Below are 23,539 nucleotides of genomic sequence, written 5' to 3' on the forward strand. Positions count from 1 at the left end.
TCTTTCACTGTTCATTTGGGCATCTGACTGTTGTTTTGAGACAGACTTTAAAAATTGTGAACCAGTCCTTTAATATCCTGTTCACTTTTTGTTCTGCTGCCCCCAAGGGGCCAAAAAGATGAATGCCGATTTAAATTGACCTTTGTTTGATAGATTACATCCACTCCTTTCACTGGGAAATCTTTGAATATGTAAATATTTTTCATCTTGAAAGTTTAACTGCTGGACACAAGATGTCTCGTAATCCACTGAAAAGTCCATTCTCAGTGTTTGTGTGCTGCAGGTTTCAAGTTTCCACATCACACTTGTGTAAATTTCATACTGGACCACGATTGGTTTCCCAAACTAGTGGTAGTGGTAGTGTGATATCACAAATCATGCTTGTAGATACACACCTTATACTCAGATTTTAGGTGAGCACAGAGAGACTTTTCCCCCTGAATAGAAAACTCTGCACACACATCATTCAACACAGTGATGCTGTGTGTAGCTTCACTGTGTTGAATGTAGTAAAATGTAGTTTCTTGAAGATGCTCCGCAAAGGAAGGGATCACATGTAACAGATGACAGACAGTGATTGCACATAATTTGTGCTAAATATAATCTGACACATTGTTTTTAAAGGGGTCTGCATGGCAGTAAAAATGCATTATTATCTCATTTCAACTGTCTTAGTTGTTGTGTTCTCCTGCTCCAGTTCTTCCTTTTCCTGCTGTAGAATATGTTGTAACTAAAGAAACTTGCAACTGAATATATAAAAAAGGTAAAAAGACCACAGCAATAAAAACAGAGATTAAAAAAAAATATTCTGCAAGCAAAGATTCACAGTAAAGATACATCCAGAAGGGGGCAGTACGTCCACATCTGCTGTACTTCTAAATTTGTGTTCATGAATATGAAATGTTTTGTTACTGACTCTTGAGACTCTAGAGCAGGGGTCAGCAACCTTCAGCGTACAAAGAGCCATTTGAGCCCATTTCCCACCAAATAAAACACACCTGGAGCCGCAAAATCTGTTTGATCCCTAAAATGACGATTACACCACTTATAGTTACACTTATGAGTGAATATCTAATTAGGGGTGCATATTTCGCATAAACAAAAACGTACAAATGTATTGTGTTTTCTCAATAAAACAATCAGTGGTTTAAGTTAAAATATTCATTCATTCAACATTAACAACTTTTTTGATATTTTAAGGGAAAACATATTTTTGCTAGTTAGTTTGTCAACTTCGTTATGGACAACCTGTCTGCCATTACAGACTGACTAAATGCTTTACTATTCTGCCATATGTACAATGATTTTTTTAAAGTTATTTTTAAGAATTTAATATTTTGCAGATATAATAGTGATATGCTCATGTAACATACGCCTCTTGCATGTTACATTAAATACATTAGTTGTGCTTTAAATGGTCACTATGTCTAACAGCAAAATCTTTTAATATAGAATAGAATTTTGTCAGTAATTTTACCTTTATTTAATATTTGTAAGGTGTACATATTTGTGTTATTTTCATTATTTTATGCTGTTATTTTATATTTAATATTTAATACTTGGCTACATAGTATCCAAGGTAACGATGCAGCTATAAAGCCCATCACCGGGGGAACAAGTCAGACCGGGCTTGTATCCTCCAGGTGAGTGTGTGACTATTAAATGAAAACCTGTAAATAATAATGTATAGCTGACCTGAGATAGACTTTATTACTAATTATAATTATATTGACATTCAGAGTGATTATCTATGTGAACTGATTCATCTGTATCAATAGTGTGTTTGTGTAATCTGTAATATAGTGAGTTTTTGATCCTGGTCAAGGTTAGACCGTTGGCCCTGTAATTTGTTATTTAACGGTTATTAAGCTTCGTCACAGAAATCATTTATTAGTATTGTAAGTTTCCTTTGATTATGATTTTATTTATGTTAAATAGTTTTACTGAGAGCGGGCTTGTATCCCCCAGATCCCGAAGTGCTTGTAAGCAATAAACAGACATCATTGAATCGACATCGGAGCTGTCTGGGTGTCTTCGTTGGAGTCAACTGATGTTACTAACTGTCAGCCGTTAGTCCACCATCATCATCATCATCACAACACAACGCAGAGACTGTAGGCTGTCACTATTATCAGCGATATAAAGGAAACTTAACGGGGGTATTATAAACTGTGAGGCTAATATAGTCCCCCGTTAGACTCAGCACTGTCATTAAGGTCAGGAGTATTTTTAATCGTAAATCTGCCTTACAGGTCATTAAGATAGTTTTAAGATATGTTATGCAAAACTCCAACCTGTGTGGATGTACGATGTACCTCAAAGGAGATCAGAGGCAGCATATTGAACGGCTTCCCGTGCCTGGTGATCTCCTGAGCTGCCACAAAACTAACCGAAGTGCATGAATTTGTAGACTTCATCCACCTCTTCAAAGTGTTTTTGCTCTGGTCAGTTTTCCGCAGCAGTTCCGAAACTGCTCTTTTTCGATCATCTCCAGCTGGGTATTTTTCAGCGAAAGCTGAATATTTGTTTTGGAAATGTCTCTCAAGGTTTGATTTTTTTGTTGTTCGCCAATTTCTCGTCAACAGTAAAAGCATTAAAAGCTCTATTTTCATCAGAAATCTTTCTCTTTTTTTTGGATTTTTCCATCGTTAGCTTACCGGGGGTAGACAGCTCAAAAAATGCACTTACCTGTTGCCCGGCAACGGCCCGGCAGGTGACGTATATTTCGATCGACAAAATATTAAAACACGTTTTATTTTTATATTACAAGATCACCTAACTCTCCAAAATAACAAATATTACATTAAAATAAACTAACTAAATAAAATAAAATAAATTAAAATTAAATAGCTATTATTTATTGTTTCAAAGCCACAGGGAACCAGGGCAAAGAATTGAAAGAGCCGCGGGTTGCCGACCCCTGCTCTAGAGAGTCTGACTCTATATTCATTAGTTGCCGTTGTCCACCAGTCCACCGAATGCTCTCAGACTTTTTCTCTGTTTGGTGAAGACTGGACTGAGTAGGAGAGGTGTTACTTCTGTACTTAAGTTATTTTAATGTATATTTGGTTAAGCTATGCCAGTCAGGGTGCAGAATCATTTCTTATGATGTTCTGTTGTTCACTTTGTTGCTGCAGCTCAGCAAAGACAGACTGGACCTCAGTAGTTACGCTGAGTAGCAGAGACTCTGTGGCACTGGACTGCTGAGAGAGTCCAGGAGTATCAGGAGCCATGGGGACCACACCTCCTTTTGGAGACTCCTCAGTACCCCATGAAAATGAAAAGGTGAGTCCCTTTAAAGGGTGACCTCTGGAGTTCATGGTGGCTCTTCAGCTGCTCCACATAAGTCTCATGAGGGAATACAGGATCAGGACATCCAGATAGCTGGCTAGCTGGCTCAAAGCTAGCAGACTGGGAGACAGCTGCTCCAGGGAGGAGCTGGGAGACCCCAGGGAAACATGGAAGACTGGAATGATAGACTTGGGAGGGCAGGATTTAAATTGTATTTCCACCTGAAGAAAGCCACTTTTTGGGAAAATTCAGGGTCCTTCTTCCAGTAAACAGCAGGTGATTTAAGGAAGTTTGGCTCTTCATTTAAAAAGACATCCTGTGTAACTCCAGAATCATGCTAGGAAAAAGGCAAGCAGGGCTGGTGAATGTCTGCTGGGTCCATGACTGGTTGGATCCTTCTGTCAGGGGGAGTAGCAGTAGATGGACCCAAATGCAGGACAAATCAGCCAGAACAAACTGAACAATGTCTCTTTAATAAAGATCCAGATGTGCAGGCACAGAAAAATGGGACAAGACAAAAACAGGCAGAGCAGAGCAGAGCAAAACTGAGCTGAAACACAGGACTGAAATACTAACTGAACTAACGAGGAGATGAGGTTCAGGTGGGGAGGTGGGCGGAGAAACTCAAGTGAGGGGAATGAGGGGATAAAACAGGAAATGGGAAAGAAGCTGATAGGCTGGGGAAGATACTGGGAAAAGGGCAGGGCTAACGAAGATGATGCAGGGCAAATGAGGAGGGAAGAGTGGAGGGAAAAGCAGGCTGGGAACACAGGAGGAAAAACACAGGGCAAACTGAAAACTAAAAACACAGCATACACATGAATATAACTTAAATACACAAGTCACACTGAGCAGAAACAGCACAAACACCTCAACATAACATTGAAACCTTAGCATCCTTAAAGAACTCAAACATACATTGCTGTTGACATAAACATCAAACAACAAGTTTGTCAAGAGGAGTGGCCTGCATGTAACAATAAAATAGGACTAAAAGACAACTGTTGCTCTCAGTTCACTTTTGCACATAATATCTATGAGGGTCAGTGTGTAGCAAGCAACAGTCTTCAGTCACATTTCCTGAAGATAAGTGTGAAAGCAAACTTCAGTGTCAACCTGCAGGGCCTACTGCCACTCAGTCAAGTTCAACAAACTGGGAAAAAGTCAGAGGGAACCTGGTGGACTGGTGGAGGGACGTAGAGCCAGACTGGGACAGAACCAATGATACGGGGAATGGTCAATGGTGAGTCTTAAATACAATTCTGTCTATATATCTATCCATCCACCCATCTATCCATCTATGCCAAAGCTTTTCAGAAAGGTACTAAATACTTCCACAAGGTGTTTTCATTTGTTATAACTTGAGTAAAATATGAACATTTACAGAATAAATGGAAATTTTATCTTCCGCAGTTACACCGATTATTTCAAAAGGACCCAACAGCAGTTTAGTGTTGTGTTCTTTTGTTGCAGAGAAAGCTTCCTCAGTGACTGTCACCTTTTACTCTGAAGTCAGGATCTTGAAAACTCTGCATGATGAGTCACAAAGAAGGTAAAAACTAGAAATGGAGGTGGTGGTTAATCTACTTGGAGGGGAATGATGACCTCTGACCCTACAGTCAGACCCCAGAGGTCATCATCAGGCAAACAGCCACCAGTCTAAACGAAATTGAGTTTTTTTCCAAGAGAAAAACTTGTATTCTTCTTCTAAAAGACTGTAATTTAAAGTAATTTCAAAGAGCTTGAAACCATCTTCAGCGTTGTACCTATAAATAAGTATTTCCTGTTTTTACAAAGTAAACCAAGATTGTGGTTAAACTTCTTTACCAGTTAATCATACGTCATTTGTACTGTAATCCTCTTGATGACCACTTTTAAATTGATGAACTTTTCTGCAACTTCAGAATTCTCAAATACATCAGATTTTTTTTTCCATATAAATTTGAGGTATATTTACAGATATGCTAATTGAATTGTTTGAGGTAAAGTTGTATTTGTATTTAGTGTACTTTGGATTATAATTAGGAAGTACACCTATTTTACTGCTTCAACAGCAGCAGAGGAGGTTCGTCACACAGGCTTCAGCTGCCTGAATGAAATATAGACTTACTTCCAAGTTTGACCAAACTTTATGGCAAATATAATGTAACTTTAAGAGTTTTTAATCAGACCGTGTTTGTGCAGCTTTATTTGTACATGTCATCTCATTCTCCTGTTAAATCTCTCCTGTCTTTCTTAACTGTTTCCTGCCAGTCAACAAAGAAAAACAGAAAAATAGAAAGACAGAAAGAAAGAAAGAAAGAAAGAAAGGCACTGGGTGTGAGGAGATCTACAATTATACCATTAAAGGAGTGAAGACAGGAAGGCAGATAACAAATGAGGAAGTGGCCATGAAGAATATTTTTGAGGAACTTTAAGTTATCTGACACACAAAGTATCAAGTCTTAAGGTCTCTTTACCTTTTGGTAATTTCTTGTCTTGCTGATTGTTATTTGTATGCAACCAGGAGTGTTTTTAAGTCAAAAGAAATTAAAAGGTGATAAATAGTTTTTATTCTTTAGTTTGTGAGTAGGAGTAAAAGTGAAGGATTTTTTCTTTTATCTTTCAATTAAGTTCAAAAGTTTACTATTAGCAGTTGCATAAATACTGGCCTTGTTTACCTCTGATGTTGAAATCAATCAAATTAAATTATTTCCAAAGTAAAAAGTTTGTAACCATGTTTACATGTTCTTATAGTGATAGCAGTACTCATATAAAGTGTTATTTTTTCTGTATCAACTATATGTTTGTTGTTAAGTTGTTAATAAAGATGATTCAAGGCCTGAAATGTGACAAAGTCTGGGAGCAATTTAGAGGAAAGTGTTATTATTTCTCCACCAATTATTCATCCTGGGAAGAGACCAGACATCTCTGCCAAAGTCATGGAGGAGACCTGGTGAAGATAGACAGTATGAAGGAGCAGGTATAAAACACTGCAGCAGGTTCATGTAGAGCACTGACTCTGTTCTTGTGTATTTTATCACATATTTGTGATTGTGAAGCAGTTAACATGGTGTCTCAGCACAGAAAAGTCATGTTACATATCATCATTTTCATCAACTTTTCCTCTTCAGACATTCTTGGAGAAGAAACTGAGTGACAAAATGAACTATGAAGAGGACAAGTTCTGGGTCAGACTGACAGACTCAGAGGAAGAGAACAAATGGTTTTGGGTGGATGACTCACCACTGAACACAAGGTTTGATTGTTGTGAAAACATTTTTGGGTGACAGGATGTTTTTCACACAGTGGTGAAATACCAAAGATTAATGTGGAAGCTCACAACCCTGAAGAGAGAGCAGTGGAGAAAGGTCAACGGTGAGTCTTAAATACAATGATCTATCTATCTATCTATCTATCTATCTATCTATCTATCTATCTATCTATCTATCTATCTATCAATGCCAAAGCTTTTCAAAAAGATACCGAATACTTCCACAAGGTGTTTTTATGTTATAACTTGAGTAAAATATGAACATTTACAGAATAAATGGAAATGTTATCTTCACAGATTATTTCAAAAGGACCCAACAGCAGTTTAGTGTTGTGGGGTTTTTTTTGTTGCAGAGAAAGCTTCCTCAGTGACTGTCACCCTTTACTCTGAAGCCAGGATCTTGAAAACTCTGCATGATGAGTCACACAGAAGGTAAAAACTAGAAATGGAGGTGGTGGTAAATCTACTGGGAGGGGAATGATGACCTCTGACCCCTACAGTCAGACCCCAGAGGTCATCATCAGGCAAACAGCCACCAGTCTAAACAAAATTGTTGTTTTTCCAAGAGAAACACGTGTATTCTTCCTCTAAAAGACTGCATCCTCATGTTATCTTAATACGCTTGAAACCATCTTCAGCGTTGTTTCCTATAAATTTATATTAAAATTAGCAAAGTATTTAATGTTTTTACAAAGTAAGCCAAGTTTGTGGTTAAATTTCTTTACCAGTTAAACACATGTCATTCATCCTGTAAGATCCTCTTGATGACCACTTTTAAGTTGATGAAATTTTCTGCAACTTCAGAATTCTCAAATACATCAGATTTTTTTTCCATATAAATTTGAGATATATTTACAGATATGCTAATTGAATTGTTTGAGGTAAAGTCGTATTTGTATTTAGTGGACTTTGGATTATAATTGAGGAGGTAGGCCTGTTTTACTGCTTCATCAGCAGCAGAAGAGGTTCGTCACACAGGTTTCAGCTGCCTGAATGAAATATAGACATACTTCCAAGTGTGACCAAACCTTATGGCAAATATAATGTAACTTTAAGTTTTTAATCAGACCGTGTTTGTGCAGCTTTATTTGTACATGTCATCTCGTTCTCCTGTTAAATCTCTCCTGTTTTTCTTAACTGTTTCCTGCTAGTCAAAAAAGAAAGAAAGAAAGAAAAAGAAAGGCAGGCACTGGCTGTGAGGAGATCTACAATTATACCATTTAAGGAGTGAAGACAGGAAGGCAGATAACAAATGAGGAAGTGGCCATGAAGAATATTTTTGAAGAACTTTAAGTTATCTGACACACAAAGTATCAAGTCTGAAGGTCTCTTTACCTTTTGGTAAATTTCTCGTCTTGCTGATTGTTATTTGTATGCAACCAGGAGTGTTTTTAAGTCAAAAGAAATTAAAAGGAGATAAATAGTTTTTATTCTTTAGTTTGTGAGTGGGAGTAAAAGTGAAGGATTTTTACTTTTATCTTTCAATTAAGTTCAGAATTTTACTCTCATCAGTTGGATAAATACTGGCCTTAGTGTTGAAATCTTGGCTGTCTTTGGTAGTATTTTTTAATAAAAGATTTTTCAACGATGCAAAGATGAAAATCCAAAATTGCACAGAAAATAATTCAACATTAAGGTTTCCGCTGGTACAGTAATATGAACATCTGTGTGATCCTCTAATACAACAGTCCTGCAAAAAATGCTACCTTATAATATTCTGTTTCTGTGAAGATTATGTCAGAGAGGTTTTAAAGGACGGGTTCCCAGTTTTTCAAGTCTGTCTTAAAACAACAGTCAGTTTTCAAACGAACATTGAAACAGGTTTTGCTCACTTTAATCATTCCACCTGTTCATACTGGTTATTATAAGATCCTCTCTAAATATGCTTACATTGTAAGTGGGGTCAAAATCTACAATCCTTGTTTTGTGCAAACATTTATGGAAATGTTTATCTGCTTATATGAGGCTTCAGCAGTCTGAGTTAGTCATATCAAGTGGATATCTGCCACATTTACAGTCTTTTTAGCATCAAATTCCCTCTTTGTGTTTCCTTGTTGAGCTGCGGTGGAAGTATAGTAACAAAAAGAGGAACTTTGCCACTAAAAAGACTGTAACGTTGAAAGATATCTATTTGTTTTGACTCATTTGGATGATTGAAGCTTCATATTAGCTTCAGATAAAGTTTTAAATACATTTTTGCACAGAAGGAGGACTGTGGATTTTGTCCCCCATCACTTACATTGTAAGTTCATTATGAAGGGATCTTCTAATGGTCAGTATGAACAGGAGACATGATTACAGAAAGAAAAACATTGTTTCAATGTTCATTTGGGCTCCTGACTGTTGTTTTAAGACAGACTTGAAATTTGGGACCCCGTTCTTTAAGTCTGGCTGCATTATATTGTACAAGTGTGCATGTTGTTGTGTTAATACTCTGTACCCAAACTCAAGTCTAATTTACATCTCAGTCTCTTCTAACTGTAACAGGTGAAGCTCTTGACTCCCAACAACATGCAGTGTCAAAAGGAGGGTCAAAGGTCACATCAGAGAGAGTGGCCCTGCTGGTTCTCAGCGCTCTTTTGGTTGTCGCTCTCATTGTTATTTATCGTGTCTGTAAGTTTGTACAGTTTTATCAAAGTAGTTTTACTTTTAGAACAATCAGGTGGCTGATCTAAAATAACTAAACTTACCTGAAAAACTTTAATCACCTCATTTACAGTTTTTCTCAGTTGCTTAAAACACATTTTCTGAAACAATGTTGCAGTTCTCAAAACACTAAGAAATAAATCACCACATCATTTTATACTGTGCTGCACTTCAACTGTCCAGCAAAAGACCAACTCAAGATATTTATCTTTATTGTCAAAGTAACTTCATCAATCAGTGCTTCTCTGCCATTAAATGATGTTTCTTATTGTCTTTGCTCAGGTCAAGACAGTTAAATGTCAAAGGATTTATGACCAGAGTCCCTTTACCTCTATAGTACATGCACACAGGTCACTTATTTCACTATTGATGGAACCTGTATTTAACAAGTCCACAAAAATAAGCACTTATTTAATAATTTATTAAATTATTAATGATCTCAAATTAGTCATTTGTACTCTCAATTTAATAATTCAATAATTTTTGTACAACATGCAAGCATGAATTATTAAATTAAAAAAATTTTTAAAAACCTGTGGATTTGAGAATTTCATTTTTGAGAATTCTGATATACATTTGTGCCAAAGCTACTGAGAAAAGCTGTAACATTAGTGAGTTTTGTCTTTCAGTGAAACTAGATTGTCATCATTGCTCATTATGAAGCACTGATTAACAAAAAGAGGTGTCTCTTTTCCCCCCATCAGCTATGGTCAACATGCAAACCAAGGAAAAGTACCAAACACTGGAAGAAAGGCACCAAACACTGACAGCCAAGTGTAAAGATCTGGAGAAAAATTTCACCGGTAAGAGTTTGAGTTTGACTCTTTCTACGAGGTTCTGTCCACATTTTTCATGCAACACTGCAATGTAACTTACACGTTACGTTACATATTTTAGATTATAGTATATTTTCATTTCAGCTGACCAGTTACATGATATAAATTTATTTTCAAGTTGTTGTCAATTATTATTCTCAACTTTTTTGACTAGTGTGAAAGATTTCTAAATAAGATTGATGAAAGTGACATTTTTTTTTATCCTGTCTTTTTGAGGTGATTCATGTCCGAAATGTGACAAAGGTTGGGAGCAACATGGAGGGAAGTGCTATTATTTCTCCATCACAAATTCATCCTGGGAAGAGAGCAGACGTTACTGCCAAAGTCACGGAGGAGACCTGGTGAAGATAGACAGCAGGGATGAGCAGGTATAAAACACTGCAGCAGGTTCATGTAGCACACTGACTGTGTTCTTGTGCATTTTATCACATCCTTATGTTTCTGAATCAGTTAACATGGTGTCTCAGCACAGAAAAGTCATGTTACATATCATCATTTCATCAACTTTTCCTCTTCAGATATTCTTGACAAAGAAACTGAGTGACAAAATGAACTATCATGAGGACAAGTTCTGGATCGGACTGACAGACTCAAAGAAAGAGGGCGAATGGTTTTGGGTGGACGACTCACAACTGAACACAAGGTTTGATTGTTGTGAAAACATTTCTAAAAATCAAAAAAATCGAATCAACTCGTTTTTATTTAACCAAGTCTTTCTGTTCTCCATCCTTTAGTTTGTCTTTCTGGCGAGAAAATGAGCCGGACAATTGGAAAGGGGAAAAAGGGGAAAATCGTGAAGGACAGGACTGTGTGAGGATGGGAGAGAAAGGAGAAACTAAAGATCTGAACTGTTGGTTTGATGAATTCTGCGACAAGCCTCACAAAAGTATTTGTGAGAAACAAGCATTAAACTGGACTTAGTAGGTTTATGTGTTTCTGAAATCCAGTTGAGCTCAGACTTCTCAGTCTATTTAAAGTTCAGTTGCTTTGGCACAATTATCAAATAAAAATCATGACTCTCAAAACACAGTGTGCTATTCTAAAACCTGCAGTTCATTTTCTCACAACTGTATTCACATTTCTTGTTTGTCGTTTCAAATATATGAGTCCAAATATGTTCAGATGATCAGATGATCCAGTGATGTATTGAGTTAGTGTCTCTACTCTAGACGTGTATATCAAAATGTTCATTGTATGCAGAAAACTGTCCAAATTTTTCAAATATACATGTGACATATATTTCAAGAATATAATAACAAATGAACATTGCCGTTTTAGTGCAGCTTTTCACATGTTATATGTAGTTTACAGAGTATCTCAGGGATTCCCATGTGATATGGAGGGGAGGGTTACACCATGACAAAAATATTTTGCTGGAGGACATTTACAATGTTTCTTTTTAAATAAATACTTACTTATGCACATGCATTTCTGTACTGAGGCCTTTGTTTTTACTGTACTTTCATTTATGTATTGTCTTTTTTTACATCACTGTTACATATATACTTACTGTCATTAGGGGACATGACAGAAAGGTGAACCGTGACAGTAAATACACAGTTGAAAACAGTATTTGTATGACATGAGTTTATTCAGTTGGCTGTAGAGGCTATTTGACTTTATTATTTGGTTTGTGTGTGTAAGTCTCAATAAGAAATTACATTCTGTCACACTGTCACATACTAAACATGTCGAGGAAGTTATTTACTTTAAAAACATAAGTTAAAAGTGCTCAGTATAAAATGGTGTGGTGATTGCTCTTAGTGTTCACAGAGCTCTGACAGTGTTTCAGAAAATGGCTAAAAGGATAAGGCTGGCGATTTTCTACATTTTTCTTATTGTTAACAAATCTCATGTTTGGAGCCAAACCAACAATGAATTGATCTACTTACAAGTATTGTGTGTGTATCTAAAGCCTAATTGATCTTATTCCTCTATGCTGTAGACCTCCATTGTTGCCCAAGAACTATTAAAAAACACGTCAATTAGGCAAACTGTTGCACTGAGTCACATGTTCCTTCATTACAAGGGTTTAGTCACGTTAGTTTGTCTAGAGACGGCTCCAAAGACTAATAATAGCGATCATGTTTTCAGCCTCCGGAAGTTAAACGCAAGTTACGGAACACCAAAGTAACAATTAACAAGCTGGAGGCAGATCTAGCAACCAAAGAGGAACTCAAAAGAGGAACATGAAAAGAGAAACTATACATCATCTTAAAGAGATACGTCTCCAAAAGAATTCCCTGGAGACCCCACGAATGAAGCGCTTCTGGAAGGAGGAGTACACCTCCATGACAGCAGGATGGGAGGCAGGCAAAGTAGCGGCCTCGGAGCTGAGAGATGAAACGCTCCAGGTGAAGCTGCAGATTCAGGATAAGTGGCAGAAAAACGTGAAGTAGCTGGAAGAGCCGCTCAACCAGAGAGACACTGAAATCCTGACGCTCAGGAAAGAGAAGAGAATCTGTCCGAGAGGCCGACGGAGATCTCCATCCAGCTGAGCAGCAAAGAGACTGAACTCCTCCAGAGCCAGAAAACTTGGCAGAACAAGTGCGACGCTCTGGAGGAGAAACTCACAAAGGATCTGGCTGAGAAAGAAGAGACCTGGGAGGCCAGAGTTAAACAGATGGAGGAGAAGAAGAAACTGGAGGAAATTTGAAAAAGAAGAAGATGTTCAGATGTTCCTGGTCTCGCAAGAAGAAGGCGAAGACAGACAGACAGAGGAGGAAAAAACAAAGAAGGAAAAGAAAGAAAAGAAACAGACAGAAAAAGAGGAGAAGACTGAGAAGAAAAAAGCTTTTTGGAGCTGGATGTAGAAGAAGAAGAAGTGTGACAGCGACAGTAACGTGGAGGAAGCTGCTGGTTGTTCAGCACAGGCCGGACAGCAGTAGCTCCCTCTTCCTCCCCCCTTCACCTCTCCACCCTCCCTCCATCTCACTCTCTCTATCCTCCCTCCTTTCCTCCCTCACCCCCACCCTCTCTCCAGTCCTCCCTCTATCTTTCCTAACCTCCTTCCCTCTTCAGGGCGGCACATTGGCTCAGTTATCAGCACTGCAGCCTCACAGAAACACCTCCACCTGACCAGCTGCTTATTTCTGTGTGGAGTTTGCGTGTTCTCCTCGTGTCTGTGTGGCTTTTCTCCCAGCACTCCAGTTTCCTCCAACAACACAAATACATGCAAGTTAGGCTGATTGGAAACTCTGAATTGCCCCCGAATTGAACAAAATACCTGATTAAAATTCAAATTAAAAAAAATTTCACAGTGTCTGCCTCCATAAGTAAGAACATATCACTACAAATATATGACTTTATACTGGGAATGTTAGAAAGTAGAGGCTCTCTTATCAAATATTATGTTTCTAAGTTATGATTTAAACAAGATTAAAGCTCCTTTCAGACAGAATGAACATCACAGGAGGAGGTGAGGAATGAAATATTCACTGTGCTTCTCTTTAATGGTTCCTGACAGCATTTTAACTGTAGGGAAATGACAGGATATGGTCTGTAATAGACATGGACATTCAGCAGGACAGAGCAAAAATCCATGAATATCAATACATGTTCATGTTTCACATAAACATGAATCAATATCATTCAGTGTGACTTCTTCTGCCCTCACTATGCGTGTAGGTGCACAGCTCTGCAGCGAGTTAAACACACTTCCAGTAAAGGTTGAATACAGCAGGTTGGAGCACATATCCACTTGATATGACTAACTCAGACTGCTGACGCCTCATATAAGCTCCACATGATTTTTAAATGAATTTTCACACAAAATGACTGTGTGGATACACTGTGGATTTTGGCCCCCATCACTTACATTGAAAGCACAGTTGAAGGGGATCTTTAAACAGCCAGTATGAACAGGAGGAATGATTACAGATTACTGAGAACCTCTTTCACTGTTCATTTGGGCATCTGACTGTTGTTTTCAGACAGACTTTAAAAAATGTGAACCAGTCCTTTAATATCCTGTTCACTTTTTGTTCTGCTGCCCCCAAGGGGCCAAAAAGATGAATGCAGATTTAAGTTGACCTTTGATAGATTACATCCACTCCTTTCACTGGGAAATCTTTGAATATGTAAATATTTTTCATCTTGAAAGTTTAACTGCTGGACACAAGATGTCTCGTAATCCACTGAAAAGTCCATTCTCAGTGTTTGTGGGCTGCACGTTTCAAGTTTCCACATCACACTTGTGTAAGTTTCATACTGGACCACGATTGGTTTCCCAAACTAGTTGTGATATCACAAATCATGCTTGTAGATACACACCTTATACTCAGATTTTAGGTGAGCACAGAGAGACTTTTCCCCCTGAATACAAACTCTGCACACACATCATTCAACACAGTGAAGCTGTGTGTAGCTTCACTGTGTTGAATGTAGTAAAACGTAGTTTCTTGAAGATGCTCCGCAAAGGAAGGGATCACATGTAACAGATGACAGACAGTGATTGCACATAATTTGCGCTAAATATAATCTGACACATTGTTTTTAAAGGGGTCTGCATGGCAGTAAAAATGCATTATTATCTCATTTCAACTGTCTTATTTGTTGTGTTCTCCTGCTCCAGTTCTTTCTTTTCCTGCTGTAGAATATGTTGTAACTAAAGAAACTTGCAACTGAATATATAAAAAATGTAAAAAGACCACAGCAATAAAAACAGAGATTAAAAAAAAAAATTCTGCAAGCAAAGATTCACAGTAAAGATACATCCAGAAGGGGGCAGTACGTCCACATCTGCTGTACTTCTAAATTTGTGTTCATGAATATGAAATGTTTTGTTACTGACTCTTGAGACTCTAGAGCAGGGGTCAGCAACCTTCAGCGTACAAAGAGCCATTTGAGCCCATTTCCCACCAAATAAAACACACCTGGAGCCGCAAAATCTGTTTGATCCCTAAAATGACGATTACACCACTTATAGTTACACTTATGAGTGAATATCTAATTAGGGGTGCATATTTCACAAACGTATGAATGTATTGTGTTTTCTCAAAAAAAACAAAAAAAACAATCAGTGGTTTAAGTTAAAATATTCATTCATTCAACATTAACAACTTTTTTGATATTTTAAGGGAAAACATATTTTTGCTAGTTAGTTTGTCAACTATGTTATGGACAACCTGTCTGCCATTACAGACTGACTAAATGCTTTGCTATTCTGCCATATGTACAATGATTTTTTTAAAGTTATTTTTAAGAATTTAATATTTTGCAGATATAATAGTGATATGCTCATGTAACATACACGTCTTGCATGTTACATTAAATACATTAGTTGTGCTTTAAATGGTCACTATGTCTAACAGCAAAATCTTTTAATATAGAATAGAATTTTGTCAGTAATTTTACCTTTATTTAATAGTTGTAAGATGTACATATTTGTGTTATTTTCATTATTTTATGCTGTTATGTTATATCTAATATTTAATACTTGGCTACATAGTATCCAAGGTAACGATGCAGCTATAAAGCCCATCACCGGGGGAACAAGTCAGACCGGGCACATCACAACACTAAACTGCAACTCCCATGATCCCACGCTACTTCACACCGTCATCACACTCCGTCTTTTGTTATTGTTTTGATTGAGAGACCCCTAGTGGCTGAAATTACATATTGTGTGTTTAAATTTGTGAGTAGGAGTAAAAGTGAAGGATTTTTACTTTAATCTTACACTTAAGTTCAAAAGTTTACTATTAGCAGTTGCATAAATACTGGCCTTGTTTACCTCTGATGTTGAAATCAATCAAATTAAATTATTTCCAAAGTAAAAAGTTTGTAACCATGTTTACATGTTCTTATAGTGATAGCAGTACTCATATAAAGTGTTATTGTTGTGTATCAACTATATGTATGTTGTTAAGTTGTTAAAGATGATTCAAGGCCTGAAATGTGACAAAGTCTGGGAGCAATTTAGAGGAAAGTGTTATAATTTCTCCATCAATTATTCATCCTGGGAAGAGAGCAGACATCTCTGCTGAAGTCATGGAGGAGACCTGGTGAAGATAGACAGCATGAAGGAGCAGGTATAAAACACTGCAGCAGGTTCATGTAGAGCACTGACTCTGTTCTTTTGTATTTTATCACATATGTGTGATTGTGAAGCAGTTAACATGGTGTCTCAGCACAGAAAAGTCATGTTACATATCATCATTTTCATCAACTTTTCCTCTTCAGACATTCTTGGAGAAGAAACTGAGTGACAAAATGAACTATGAAGAGGACAAGTTCTGGGTCAGACTGACAGACTCAGAGGAAGAGAACAAATGGTTTTGGGTGGATGACTCACCACTGAACACAAGGTTTGATTGTTGTGAAAACATTTTTGGGTGACAGGATGTTTTTCACACAGTGGTGAAATACCAGAGATTAATGTGGAAGCTCACAACCCTAAAGAGAGCAGTGGAGAAAGGTCAACGGTGAGTCTTAAATACAATGATCTATCTATCTATCTATCTATCTATCTATCTATCTATCTATCTATCTATCTATCTATCTATCAATGCCAAAGCTTTTCAAAAGGATACCGAATACTTCCACAAGGTGTTTTTATGTTATAACTTGAGTAAAATATGAACATTTACAGAATAAATGGAAATTTTATCTTCACAGATTATTTCAAAAGGACCCAACAGCAGTTTAGTGTTGTGTTCTTTTGTTGCAGAGAAAGCTTCCTCAGTGACTGTCACCCTTTACTCTGAAGCCAGGATCTTGAAAACTCTGCATGATGAGTCACACAGAAGGTAAAAACTAGAAATGGAGGTGGTGGTTAATCTACTGGGAGGGGAATGATGACCTCTGACCCCTACAGTCAGACCCCAGAGGTCATCATCAGGCAAACAGCCACCAGTCTAATCGAAATTGAGTTTTTTTCCAAGAGAAAAACATGTATTCTTCCTCTAAAAGACTGTAATTTAAAGTAATTTCAAAGTGCTTGAAACCAGCTTCAGCGTTGTATCCTATAAATAAGTATTTCCTGTTTTTACAAAGTAATCCAAGTTTGTGGTTAAACTTCTTTACCAGTTAATCACACATCATTCGTCCTGTAAGATCCTCTTGATGACCACTTTTAAGTTGATGAAATTTTCTGCAACTTCAGAATTCTCAAATTCATCAGATTTTTTTTCCATATAAATTTGAGGTATATTTACAGATATGCTAATTGAATAGTTTGAGGTAAAGTCGTATTTCTATTTAGTGTACTTTGGATTATAATTGAGGAAGTAGGCCTGTTTTACTGCTTCAACAGCAGCAGAAGAGGTTCGTCACACAGGCTTCAGCTGCCTGAATGAAATATAGACATACTTCCAAGTTTGACCAAACCTTATGGCAAATATAATGTAACTTTAAGTTTTTAATCAGACCGTGTTTGTGCAGCTTTATTTGTATGTGTCTTATCGTTCTCCTGTTAAATCTCTCCTGTTTTTCTTAACTGTTTCCTGCCAGTCAACAAAGAAAAATAGAAAGAAAGAAAGAAAGAAAGAAAGAAAGAAAGAAAGAAAGGCAGGCAGGCACTGGGTGTGAGGAGATCTACAATTATACCATTAAAGGAGTGAAGACAGGAAGGCAGATAACAAATGAGGAAGTGGCCATGAAGAATATTTTTGAAGAACTTTAAGTTATCTGACACACAAAGTATCAAGTCTGAAGGTCTCTTTACCTTTTGGTAAATTACTTGTCTTGCTGATTGTTATTTGTATGCAACCAGGAGTGTTTTTAAGTCAAAAGAAATTAAAAGGTGATAAATAGTTTTTATTCTTTAGTTTGTGAGTAAGAGTAAAAGTCTTATCTTTCACTTAAGTTCAAAATTTTACTGTCAGTTGCATAAATACTGGCCTTGTTTACCTCTGATGTTGAAATCAATCAAATTAAATTATCTCTAAATAAGGTTTGTAACCATGTTTACATGTTCTTATAGTGATAGCAGTACTCATATAAAGTGTTCTTTTTCTCTATCAATTATATGTTTGTTGTTATATTTGCTATATATTCGTATGTCAATGCATGTAGCAAACACAATAAATACCCAGTTCAGAGGACCACGTCTTGGCTGTCGTGGTCATTCGGCTTCAATAATATTTTACTAATAAAAGATTTTTCAACGATGCAAAGATGAAAATCCAAAATTGCAGACAAAAATAATTCAACGTTAAGGTTTCTGCAGGTACAGTAATATGAACATCTGTGTGATCCTCTAATACAACAGTCCTGCAAAAAATGCTACCTTATAATATTCTGTTTCTGTGAAGATTATGTCAGAGAGGTTTTAAAGGACGGGTTCCCAGATTTTCAAGTCTGTCTTAAAACAACAGTCAGTTTTCAAATGAACATTGAAACAGGTTTTGCTCACTTTAATCATTCCTCCTGTTCATACTGGTTATTATAAGATCCTTTCTAAATATGCTTACAGTGTAAGTGGGGCCAAAATCTACAATCCTTGTTTTGGGCAAACATTTATGGAAATGTTTATCTGCTTATATGAGGCTTCAGCAGTCTGAGTTAGTCATATCAAGTGGATATCTGCCACATTTACAGTCTTTTTAGCATCAAAGTCCCCCATCACTTACATTGTAAGTTCATTATGAAGGGATCTTCTAATGGTCAGTATGAACAGGAGAAATGAGTACAGCAAGAAAAACATGTTTCAATGTTCATTTGGGCTCCTGACTGTTGTTTTAAGACAGATTTGAAAAATTGGGACCCCAACCTTTAAGTCTGGCTGCATTATATTGTAAAGGTGTGCATGTTGTTGTGTTAATACTCTGTACCCAAACTCAAGTTTAATTTACATCTCAGTCTCTTCTAACTGTAACAGGTGAAGCTCTTGACTCCCAACAACATGCAGTGTCAAAAGGAGGGTCAAAGGTCACATCAGAGAGAGTGGCCCTGCTGGTTCTCAGCGCTCTTTTGGTTGCCGCTGTCATTGTTATTTATCGTGTCTGTAAGTTTGTACAGTTTTATCAATGTAGTTTTACTTTTAGAACAATCAGGTGGCTGATCTAAAATAACTAAACTTACCTGAAAAACTTTAATCACCTCATTTACAGTTTTTCTCAGTTGCTTAAAGCACATTTTCTGAAACAATGTTGCAGTTCTCAAAACACTAAGAAATAAATCACCACATCATTTTATACTGTGCTGCACTTCAACTGTCCAGCAAAAGACCAACTCAAGATATTTATCTTTATTGTCAAAGTAACTTTTCATCAATCAGTGCTTCTCTGCCATTAAGTGATGTTTCTTATTGTCTTTGCTCAGGTCAAGACAGTTAAATGTCAAAGGATTTATGACCAGAGTCCCTTTACCTCTATAGTACATGCACACAGGTCACTTATTTCACTATTGATGGAACCTGTATTTAACAAGTCCACAAAAATAAGTACTTGGGCACTTGATTTAATCATTTATTTAATCATTTCGTGATCTCAAATTAGTAATTTGTGCTCTTGATTTAATAATTCAATAATTGTTGTGAGTGTACAACATGCAAGCATGAATTATTAAATCAAACAATACTAATCAGTCTTTTTTTTCCATTTTGGAGACATGCATAATCTCATTAACATACACTAACCCAACAGTTAAATCAAATATCCTTTACAGCCAACTGAATGTGACCCATGAAATCTTCTGATACAAAAGTCAAGATTTACAGTGAATTGTGTAACTTAAAATAATGCCTGTGAAGATTCACACAACGAACATAAACTCATCTAAAAGGAACAAAGTTTCTAATGAAACAGCAGAATGATCCGTTTAACATAATTGTACTTTTGAATGATGTGTAAAAGCAACAATAAATGCATACTCTGATGCTAGAAAACCTGTGAATTGAAGAATTTCATTTTTTAAGAGTTATGAAATTTATCATTATAGAGTTATTTGTGCCAAAGCTACTGAGAAAAGCTGTAACATTAGTGAGTTTTGTCTTTCAGTGAAACTAGATTGTCATCATTGCTCATTATCAAGCACTGATTAACAAAAAGAGGTGTTTCTTTCCCCCCCATCAGCTATGGTCAACATGCAAACCAAGGAAAGTCTCCAAATGCTGAAAACCAAGTACAAAGAAGTACAAAGACATCTCAATGGTAAGACTGTCAGAGTTTGGGTTTGAAACTGTCCACAAATCTAACACAAAAATGTCATCTTAAAATACAAAGTTTTAGATTTAACTTGGATTGTCATCCTTCTTTTGTCATAAAATGTTGTTTTCTTTTTTAATTTTCTCAAAGGAGAGCAATGAAATTACAACCAATACACATAAAATACAGATCTCAGGATAAGTTGAAACGTTACAGCATCATACCTGCATCAAACAGAGATAGAAGACAGACAGACCTTATCATAGGCTCCTGTCCATTGTGTAACACTTCTCTCACTTGCACCATGCATTCTAGCCACTGAGAGCTCTACAATGATCACATTGAGAAATGTGTTCAGCCATTGTGTTCATGTAAGTGTGTGAGGAAGTTGCCGGTGGAGAGCCAACATCTTCTTAGCTGTGGAGCTTGGATTGTCCTCCTAACTTCAGTAGGCCAATGATCCCAGTTATTAATGTATTTTTATGTAATTTCTCTTTCTATGTTGACAATAGTGTGAACAGTTTTGTTAACACAACTGAAATTGATTTTCTAAATCATTTTCATAACAGACAGGCTCTAATAAGTAATGCATTTTCCCTTCACATTTGTTCTCTGATGCTGTTACACCCTCTAATAATACTACAAACAGACCCAAACACAAACAACAGATACAGTCAGTCAGATGGGATCTATTTTATTATTTATTTTGCATCAGTTCATACTGAATGCGTCAGTAAGTTGCAAGGTAGGTGCCTTGCTCAAAGGCAGCACGTTGTATCTATGAAGGTTCATTTATTTGTTCTAATTGTTTCAGCTGCTCTCAGATTCAAACTCTTCCTCCTCAAAGTTTCTGCTGCCCCCAAATTACACAAATATAAACTTGTTAAACCTCACTGAAGTCTTCATGAGAATCTCTTCAAAGGTGATTCATGCCTGAAATGTCAGAGAGGCTGGGAGCAACGTTTCTAAATAAGAATGATGAAAGTGACATTTCTTTTTATCCTTTCTTTTTCAACAGAGACACTCTCTAGAAAGGTGGTGCCACCTTCCTGCCCACAACCTCCTGAAATAAAACCAAGTAAGTGATGGATTCTTCCTTCACACTTTTTTAACCTCTGATGATGATTATAGAGGCTATAATAGATTGACAGGTAACAAAAGTTAGATAAACGGTGATTTGTTCCACCTGACTCAATTCCTTGCTGTAATCTCTTCAAAGGTGATTCATGCCTGAAATGTGACAAAGACTGGCTGCAATTTGGAGGGAAGTGCTATTATTTCTCCACCACGACTTCATCCTGGGAAGAGAGCAGACGTTACTGCCAAAGTCAAGGAGGAGACCTGGTGAAGATAGACAGCTGGGATGAGCAGGTATAAAACACTGCAGCAGGTTCATGTATCACACTGACTGTGTTCTTGTGCATTTTATCACATCCTTATGTTTCTGAATCAGTTAACATGGTGTCTCAGCACAGAAAAGTCATGTTACATATCATCATTTCATCAACTTTTCCTCTTCAGACATTCTTGACAAAGGAACTGAGTGACAAAATGAACTATTATGAGGACATGTTCTGGATCGGACTGACAGACTCAAAGGAAGAGGGCAAATGGTTTTGGGTGGACGACTCACCACTGAACACAAGGTTTGATTGTTGTGAAAACATTTCTAAAAATCAAAAAATCTAATCAACTCGTTTTTATTTAACCAAGTCTTTCTGTTCTCCATCCTTTAGTTTGTCTTTCTGGCGAGAACATGAGCCGGACAATTGGGGCAGGGAAAATCATGAAGGAGAGGACTGTGTGAGGATGGGAGAGAAAGGAAGACCTGCAGAGCTGAACTGTTGGTCTGATAAATCCTGTGATGAGCCTCAAAGAATTATTTGTGAGAAACAAGCAGAAAAAGGATTTAGTAGGGTTATGTGTTTCTGAAATCCAGTTGAGCTCAGACTTCTCAGACTATTTACAGTTTTCATCAGTTGCTTTGGCACAATTGTCAAATAAAAATCATGATTCTTACAACACAGTGTGCTATTCTAAAACCTGCAGTTCATTTTCTCACAACTGTATTCACATTTCTTGTTTGTCGTTTCAAATATATGAGTCCAAATATGTTCAGATGATCCAGTGATGCATTGAGTTAGTCTCTCTACACTAGACGTGTATATCAAAATGTTCATTGTGTGCAGCAAACTGTCCAAACTTTTCAAATATACATGTGACATATATTTCAAGATTATAATAACAAATGAACATTGCCGTTTTAGTGCAGCTTATCACATGTTAAATGTAGTTTACAGAGTATCTCAGGGATTCCCATGTGATATGGAGGGGAGGGTTACACCATGACAAAAATATGTTGCTGGAGGACATTTACAATGTTTCTTTTTAAATAAATATTTACTTATGCACATGCATTTCTGTACTGAGGCCTTTGTTTTTACTGTACTTTCATTTATGTATTGTCTTTTTTTATATCACTGTTACATATATACTTACTGTCATTAGGGGGACATGACAGAAAGGTGAACCGTGACAGTAAATAAACAGTTGAAAACGGTGTTTGTATGACATGAGTTTATTCAGTTGGCTATAGAGGCTGTTTGACTTTATTATTTGGTTTGTGTGTGTAAGTCTCAATAAGAAATTACATTCTGTCACACTGTCACATACTAAACATGTCAAGGAAGTTATTTACTTTAAAAACACAAGTTAAAAGTTTTGAGTGCTCAGTAGAAAATGGTGTGGTGATTGCTCTTAGTGTTCACAGAGCTCTGACAGTGTTTCAGAAAATGGTTAAAAGGATAAGGCTGGCGATTTTCTACATTTTTCTTATTGTTAACAAATCTCATGTTTGGAGTCAAACCAACAATGAATTGATCTAATTACAAGTATTGTGTGTGTATCTAAAGCCTAATTGATCTTATTCCTCTGTGCTGTAGACCTCCATTGTTGCCCAAGAACTATTCAAAAACACGTCAATTAGGCAAACTGTTGCACTGGGTCACATGTTCCTTCATTACAAGGGTTTGGTCACGTTAGTTTGTCTAGAGACGGCTCCAAAGACTAATAATAGCGATCATGTTTTCAGCCTCTGGAAGTTAAACGCAAGTTACGAAACACCAAAGTAACAATTAACAAGCTGGAGGCAGATCTAGCAAGCAAAGAGGAACTCAAAAGAGGAACATGAAAAGAGAAACTATATATCATCTTAAAGAGATACGTCTCCAAAAGAATGCCCTGGAGACCCCACAAATGGAGCACTTCTGGAAGGAGGAGTACACCTCCATGACAGCAGGATGGGAGGCAGGCAAAGTAGCGGCCTCAGAGCTGAGAGATGAAACGCTCCAGGTGAAGCTGCAGATTCAGGATAAGTGGCAGAAAAAGGTGAAGTAGCTGGAAGAGCCGCTCAACCAGAGAGACAC

At 37.0% G+C, this 23,539-nt stretch overlaps 1 protein-coding gene across 2 annotated transcripts; it reads left to right on the top strand.

The window, feature by feature from the left end:
• The first annotated feature begins 1,736 nt into the window (after positions 1 to 1,736).
• LOC121912698 (CD209 antigen-like protein E) lies at positions 1,737 to 22,955 on the top strand. Of its 2 annotated transcripts, XM_042435030.1 has the most exons (13): positions 1,737 to 2,216; positions 3,138 to 3,285; positions 4,414 to 4,534; positions 4,765 to 4,843; positions 5,545 to 6,253; positions 6,405 to 6,648; positions 6,898 to 6,976; positions 9,032 to 9,157; positions 20,043 to 20,120; positions 21,133 to 21,192; positions 21,334 to 21,485; positions 21,636 to 21,760; positions 21,851 to 22,955. In XM_042435030.1, exons 7-13 carry the CDS (start codon positions 6,958 to 6,960, stop codon positions 22,044 to 22,046), a joined length of 756 nt encoding a protein of 251 aa, XP_042290964.1. In that variant the 5' UTR covers positions 1,737 to 2,216; positions 3,138 to 3,285; positions 4,414 to 4,534; positions 4,765 to 4,843; positions 5,545 to 6,253; positions 6,405 to 6,648; positions 6,898 to 6,957; the 3' UTR covers positions 22,047 to 22,955. The 2 variants fall into 2 exon arrangements, with proteins under 2 accessions (XP_042290964.1, XP_042290965.1); XM_042435031.1 differs by lacking the exons at positions 1,737 to 2,216; positions 3,138 to 3,285; positions 4,414 to 4,534; ... (3 more) ...; positions 21,636 to 21,760; positions 21,851 to 22,955 and adding exons at positions 9,895 to 9,993; positions 10,243 to 10,394; positions 10,545 to 10,669; positions 10,761 to 11,454.
• The last annotated feature ends 584 nt before the right edge of the window (positions 22,956 to 23,539 follow it).

The sequence above is a fragment of the Thunnus maccoyii genome, chromosome 15, assembly GCF_910596095.1.
Source record: "Thunnus maccoyii chromosome 15, fThuMac1.1, whole genome shotgun sequence".
In the NCBI taxonomy this organism is placed as follows: Eukaryota; Metazoa; Chordata; class Actinopteri; order Scombriformes; family Scombridae; genus Thunnus; species Thunnus maccoyii.